At 65.0% G+C, this 7,233-nt stretch overlaps 1 protein-coding gene across 1 annotated transcript in view; it reads right to left on the bottom strand.

Moving 5' to 3' along the window:
- LOC111146639 (plectin) overlaps positions 1-2,233 on the bottom strand; it is a 53,226-nt gene extending 50,993 nt beyond the window's left edge. Inside the window, exons 1-2 of the mRNA XM_022502271.1 lie at positions 2,016-2,233; positions 1,263-1,458 (exon numbers count right to left, since the gene is read on the bottom strand). Of these exons, the coding sequence (XP_022357979.1) occupies positions 1,263-1,452 (190 nt within the window). The 5' untranslated portion in view covers positions 1,453-1,458; positions 2,016-2,233. The remainder of the gene's footprint in view (positions 1-1,262; positions 1,459-2,015) is intronic.
- Positions 2,234-7,233: the final 5,000 nt, after the last annotated feature.

Raw genomic sequence — 7,233 nt, 5'->3', positions numbered from 1 at the left:
CCCCCGCCGGCCCCGACGTCCCGGGCGACCTCACCTGGCCGCCCCCGGGCGCGCCCGTCCCTCCTCCCCGCGCCGCTCCCGAGACGCCTCCCGCCGCTGGAGACCAGAGCTGGTGGCTTCGATATAAAAAGAGCCTCAAAGCACAACAAATTTTAGTCTAAAAGGACTAAAATAGGGAATGCGCAGCCAAAAGAAAAAAGATTTGGTAAAACTAAAAGACAGATTCTTTCCCACCCACGAAATGGGCAAAGCCCCCCGTGTCCCAGCGCGGGAGACGAACGTCCTCCTTTGCGGGCCGCAGACTCCGCAGCCCACGCCCCGACGGCAGCTCGCCCGGGGAGGGCTGCGGCCACCACCCCATGGCGGGGGCGGACGCCGAAGACGGAGTGCGGTGCGGAAGGACACTCGTGATCCCATTTCACGTGGGTAAAAATCCTCCTTCAAAATCCATATGTGACGCCCACACACCCTCACGGCGTACGGTGCCTCCGCGCTGCCTTGCGCTGCTGCCGGGCCTCCCACCCATGGAGCCCCTCGCCGCTCATCTGCTGGCCTTGCAGGCTTCTGGCCACCTGCCTCAGTGTCGCCCCGGCCTCCTGCAGGGGCCGGCCTGCCCTCCACATGCCTCGCCCTCAATCTGCCCTGGGGGTAATGGGGTCAGCCGTCTGTAGCCTGCGCCAGCGAACCCTCAGCCGGCCCTTCCCCCTCCCGCCACAGCCTGCCTGATGGCCTCCAGCCCTGGGTCACCCACTTCCCAGGGGCAGGGGCCGTCCCCAGCTGCCCCGCCCTACACTCGCAGGGGCCTCCGGCCGGGCCCTTCCCGTCCTCCACTGCAGGGCAGCGGCTGGAGGCCAAGGCAGGCCCCCGGCCCACGGAGGCCCCGCAGCTCTAGCCAACCCGGGATCCCTCCCCTCCGGCTCCTGCGTGCTCCCCCGCGCTGCCGGGGGTGGCGGCTGAGAGCAAGGGGCCTGGGAGGTGGCCCTGTCCCAGAAGCCCCAGAAAGTATCATGGCATCTGGGCACTGGCTCCTGGTCATGAGGCCCATGATGGCGCCGCCAGACCCGACTCAACCTCGGGCTCCTGCGGGCCTCCTGCGGCGGACAGGCGGGGGCCAGCAGGTGGCGCTGTGCGGCCCGCGGTCACCTGCCCCCGAGGCGCAGCGGGGCTCCCACAGCTGACACCTGCGGGAAGCCGCCGGCAGGTGCTCAGTCAGCAAGCGGGCGCCAGTGTCCGAACCGGACCGACGAGGCCCACGGCGTTACCTGCAATGCGGATGACTGCCCGCTCGGCGGGGTCCAGCACGCTCCCATTGCCCCCGGAGCCCCCTCCGCCTCGCCGGGTCCTCTGTGTCTTCCCCAGGTTCCAGGGCAGTGTGTCCCCAGGGCTGGGCGAGCTGCTGCCTCCGTTGGCATCTTCAGCCACCGGCCGCCCCTCGTGGATCTCGCCTGACATGGCCTCCTGGAGAGGGAGCAGGAGGGGGTCACACCTCTGGGCTTAGGGGGTTCCTGCACACCAACCGCCACTTCCTTAATCTGGACATTGACCGCACCCTTCGCACCCTAACCAGCCGGACACCGACCCCCACTCCCCTCCTGGGTCCCACTTCACACGTACTGACCCCCCCAACCCAGACACTGACAACTCTCTGCTCCCATCCACAACTGGCCTCACTCCCTCCAGCTCACCCTGGGGACACCCACACAAAGACACCCCTCCCCCCAACACTGACCTCACTCCCTTGTCTATCGCCAGGACACTGGCCCCTCCACACTGTCTGCCCCAGGGCTCACGCCATCACTCAGAAACCAGCCCCCACTGGCTGCGTCCCAAACCTGCACGTCCCCTGAAAACCTCTGATCAGCAGGCCAGCAGCACCATCAGGGAGCCCTGACCGCACTCCCTGCCCTCACCCCGCCTGGCCCCATCCGCTGGACACGGGCGCTCTACCTCCAAGCTGTGTCAGCCTCTAGGACTCCCCACCGCCTTTCCCCACCCCCACCTCCGCGCAGTCCCACCTTGCTCTCCGCAGTGAAGGCCTGTGAGCATCGGGAGCCGCAGCGGCGTGGGCGGAGCTCGGGCCTCCCCTCCTGCCCCAGCCCAGAGCCTCACGCGCACCCGCACCGCCGGCGCTGCCGGGGCACACGCACACCCACGCGTGACCGCTCTTCAGCTCCGGGTCCCCAAGAGCGCTGGCGTGCGGGAGGTGAATGGGGCTCTGTCCCGGCAGGGCCGGGTGGAGTGGGGGGCACAATGTGGACTCTGTGCCTCCGCCCTGGGGCTAAGCGCTGGCGAGGAGACAGCGGGCACCGGAGCTGGGGGCCACCCCGCCCCGCCTACCCTCTTCCCCCCACCCCCGCTCCTCCACCCGCACCTCTGCTCCAGTCCCCCCGCCCGGCAGCCGCTGTCACCGCGCCTCCCCAGCAGCCTTTCCTGCTCACACTCCGGGCACCGCCCGTCCAGTTCCGCAGTGCTGGGCGCGCAGAGGTGGTGTCCTCCGCAGGGAGGACGGGCCGCGACGCAGTCCCTAGTTCCGGGACGCCTGAGGCCGCAGCGCCCCCAACCTCGCCCCGCAGCTCCCGCGCGCCGCACGCCTCTCCACCCCCCGCCGGGTCCTACGTGCCTGGTGGCTCAGCTCGGCTAGGCTCGGTCGCCGCCGCGGGACTGCCGGGCGGGGAGAGCCGCGGAGGCTGCGCAGGCGGGGCGAGCCCGGAGCCCCGCCCCGGCCCCAACCGAGCGCCGCCCGTGCGGTCGTCGCGCCCGGGTGCGCGCGGGGCCGGGGCCTCCCCGAGGCGACGGGCCGGAGCGCGCGTTTCGCTCGGCGGGCAGCGCCGCCTGGTGCGCGCCGCTCTGGCCGGGCGCAGGCCTCCCCGCGCGCACAGGGCGGGCCGGTCGGCAAGGAGACGTTGTTGGGGAGCGTGCGTGTCACTAAGGCGACGTGGGGTCGCAGGGGTGCGCGCTGGGTCCAGCCTCCGCCCACGGCCCGGGGCTACCCCGAAGGAGCCACGGACTCTGCCCGCCGGCCCTCGCCCCTAGCCACGCCGGGGTCCCCCATTTCCCTAGCAGAGGTCGGACCCAGAGGTCCCGTAGGCCCCGCCGCCTGGTTTCCCGTAGACGTTTATTCAGGAAACAGTGGCTCTCGGTCTGGGTTTGGCCGAGGCGGGCGGGGTCGAGCGGGCCCACCCTCCCTCCGGGCTCTGCTGACCCCTGGTGGCTGGACCGGCTCCGGCGGGTACGGGCCCCCAAGCGGGGACACAGCCCTGGTCCCCCAGGTTCGCACCCTCCTGTCCACTCCCCCCAGCCAGAGGTGGGGCGACCCCAGGGGCAACTTAGGCAGCCCAGGGGGGCAGGAAGGCTGTGCGCAGCCAGGAGCCCAGGGACTGGAGGGGGTCGGGGGAGGAGGGTCAGGAGGCTGGAAAATGGCCGAAATGCCCAGAGGAGTCCACTGGGGAAGCCCGGGCATGGGCTTGCAAGTAATGAGGTGGGTGGGCAGGGCCTGGGTGTCTCGAAAGATGACAAAGAGCTGGGCTGGCGGAGGCTGGCCACCGGGCTCCTGGCACAGGAACACGTGGCTAGGGGCCCGCAGGGGGTGGGGGGCACCCACAGGTTTCCACCACCGGGAACACCGCCTTGTGGCCATCAGCGCTGGGGTCAAGTAGCAGTCCTGCAGGGACAGGGAGGCACGCCCCTGCCCATAGAGTGTGCCTGCAGGGGACAGGCGAGGGTCAAGATGGTCTGGCGTGGCCAGAGCCAGAGACCACCGCTTGGCCTGTCAAAGCCTCCCTAGCTGTGGCTGAAGCCCTGCGCACGTATGGTACTGCCTGGGGGATGGGCCATGGCATAGGACCTGCTCCCCTGGGCGCCTCTCAGGGGCCTGTTCCAGGTGCAACCCAGGGCTTGGGACCTGCTGCTGCAGCCCACGCTCACGCGCTCCACCCTGGGAAAGCCATCCAGGGCCAGGCTCTCAGGAGACGCTTCTACCCCTCCCAACCCCAACCCCCGGGGAACCCGCAGCAGAGCTGTGCCTGGAAACCGAGAGCCTTCTCTTGGTGGAGTTCAGGATCTGGGGAGATGGTCGAGCTCCAGTCACGCTGCATCCCGCTGCAGAGATTAGGCAGACATTAGCCACCCGGATGGGGCCCCAAGTGGCGCTGGAGGGCTTCTCAGAAGCCTTGCTCCCTCCAGGGAAGTCTGGTCCTTGCAGGAGGAGGGCTGCAGGTGGGCAAGCCCAAGCACTCACCAGGCCCTGGCACCCACAGCCAGGCTCTGCAGGGCAAAGCTGAGCTAGGTGCCCCTACTGCCCACAGGACATCCCTTGAGATCCCACGAGATGGCCCGGACCCCTTAGCACTGGGAAGACCAGCAGCCAGCCGCGACGGAGCCAACTCAGCAGCTCAAACAGAGCTTCGGAAGAAATTCAACTAATCTCTTCAGGGGGAGGCAAGAGGGTATCACATCCACGCACCAGGACTGGCTGCTTGGAGAAAGAATCAGTCTGAAAAGGCTGGGATGGGATGCGCGCGCAGGGAGTCCAGTGGGCGGGCTGGGTGCTGAGGTCAGGAGGTGGAGCTGGGGAAGTGCCCCCCAGCTCAGAGCGAAAGGGAGGAGATGGGGACCCATGGGGACCTTCCCCATGGGGAAGGTGGCGCACAGGGGGCCAGCCCCTGCAGCAAGGGCGCCCTGGAGCCCAGTTTCCCTGCCCTGAGCTGGCGAGCTGGCGTCTGCTGGTGGAAAGGATCCGTAAAAAGGCCCAGAAGGACAAAGGCGAAAGACACATTTCTGGCGCCTACCTGCTGGGGAAACTCCCAAGTGTCCAGACACACACGCACACACACACGCGCACGTGCACACACACATGCACGCGCACACACACACCCCTAAGTCCTCCTCCTCCTTCTTGGAAAAACGCCACATGCTCACCACCAATGCTACTAGGTACTAAGAGACCATAAATGGATTTTTTTTAGCTTTCCTAAAACAATGTTTTTTAAGTGAAAAGAGAAAGGGCAATGTCTTTCAGAGCTTGGAAGGAAAACATAGTTTGATCCTGAACACTACGCCTGCCTACACTACTAATGAGGACAAAATAAGGACATTTTAAGATACGCAAGATCTCACTGTGTTTATTTAACTTGTTTTAACTTGTCTTAACTATGTCTCAAACACAGAGCAGTTTTCACTCGAAAAACAAGTTTCTACCAATTACAGTTGCGAGTTACCTCTAATGGTAAGAAGCAAAGTAAATGTTTCCTGGCCTGTCAGGGAGGTTCTCTACTAAACAGAGAGTCCATACAGGCTGGGACAGGGGGCACAGAGGGTAACCACACAGGAAAAAAAGTGAAGGTTTAAAAAAAAAAAAAAAGATGAAGAGCCCTGGGTCTGCAGAGCCTGGCTGGCTCGGTCAGTTGACCTCGTGACTCCTGGTCTCAGGGTCATGTGCTCAAGGTTCAAACCCCACACTGGGCACGGAGCCTACATAAAGAAGGAGGAGGAAGAGGAGAAGAAGAAAATGAGCCATTAGTCTTTGAACCCTTGCATAATTCTCTTTCATGCAACACAGTTTTAATAACAAGGATTTCGTTTCCTGGTTTCCTCTGGTTCGTTGGTAAATACTTTCCGTTACCATCACGGTAGTCACAGACAGGGGGTGACACCTGTCAACCTTGATGACATAAGAAAAATGCAACTGGCCAAACCGTGTGATGGAAGAGGAGAAGGGAGCCCATTCTCCGCACCCCCACGGAGCAAGTCAAGAGACGGTCTCCGACGTTGTTCGCGAAATACAAGCCGCGAGTGCCAGGTCAAGAGCCTGAGCCAGCAAGCTCCGCGAGGGGTGGGGGGGAGCCACACGCAGCGGAGCCTGTTTCCGCAGAGCGGAAGGAACAGCTGCTAAGTCCAAGCGAGGAGGGAAGGGGCCCTCCGAGCTGGAGCGACCGCCTGTAGGAAAACAGCGGTGCTGGGCCATCTGGGGAAGTGGGGGACGTTCTGCATCTCTGCCCGGCTGCGGGTCACTTCTGCTGCCCGGCCTGCCCGCAGCTCTGTGCATCCAGCGTCCGGAGTGCCTGGCTGGCCTTGGCAGCCACAGAGGCCTGGGCTCTGCAAGGCCCCTTCCTCCCGCCTATCTACCCAGTGAGCACCCAGCCCGCCCTCCTGCCTCACCTGACCGGCTCATCTGCACCTGTCCTCACCTCGAGGTCACTCCCCCGCCGGCTCGGTTCAGCTCCGGCCACTGCCCTCACCCCCTGGCCGCCTCCTGAGGCTCTCTGCAGCCTCTCCTTCCCGCTGCCTGACAGGCCGGGGCTCACTCTCGGTGTCCTCCCCGCAGTGGTTCCCCGTGTTTGAAACACACCCATAGGGCCGGGGCCGCCTGGGTGGCTCAGTCAGTGAGGCATCTGCCTTCAGCTCGGGATCCTGGGATCGAGCCCCACATCAGGGTCCCTGCTCAGCCGGGAGCCTGCTTCTCCCTTTCCCTCCGCTGCTCCCCTGCTTGTGCTCATGCTCTCTGTCAAATAAATACAATCTTCAAAAAAGTTTAAAAATTGAAACACACCAATGCTCAGAGTTGCCACATTTAGCGAATAAAAATAGTGCAGCAGGTCCCGCTGGGGCAGATGCTGTGTGGGGATCCCCAGAACAGCGCCAGGTCCCTTATCTGCGGGGTGCGTAATCCTCACAGTGGCCACGGGATGGCGCCACCACCCCGCGCTTCGGACAAGGAGAGCGGGTGCCACCCCCCGGCCCTCACTGGGCTGCAGTCCGCAAAACGGGGACCCCTGCTCCAGCCTGCTCCGGCCTGTCAGATCCTGGGGCCCCCTGCCCTCTACACCCTTCTGTCTCCCCCCACCCCCAGAGCAGGGACAGGACTAGGGAGCCCCATGGGCCCTCGTCTGACGGGCCAGAGTGACAGCTGGGGGTGGGGGTGGGGAGGGGCTCAGCAAGGCGATGTGGTGCCATGAGACGAGTGGGCGGCCACACGAGGCCGGCAGCACAGGGTGTGGAAGCACCTGGGCCATGCGGATCCCATGTGAGCAGCCGACCCACGGCCCCACCCGGGCCTCCCTGCTACTCTCCGCCAGATCCCAGCCTGTCCAAGGACCCTCCCACCTCTGCTGAGACACCTGGAGACCCAGGGGATCTGGGCCATTCCTAGGGCACTGGACCTTGATGGCTGCCCCACCCCCGCCCTCCCCAAGCCTGGTGCAGGCTCACAGCTGGGGCCCAAAGCTGCCAAGACAA

Source organism: Enhydra lutris, unplaced genomic scaffold (assembly GCF_002288905.1).
Source record: "Enhydra lutris kenyoni isolate GAN:26980312 unplaced genomic scaffold, ASM228890v2 scaffoldscaffold14, whole genome shotgun sequence".
Lineage (NCBI taxonomy): Eukaryota > Metazoa > Chordata > Mammalia > Carnivora > Mustelidae > Enhydra > Enhydra lutris.
This window is presented reverse-complemented; position numbering and strand designations above follow the sequence as displayed.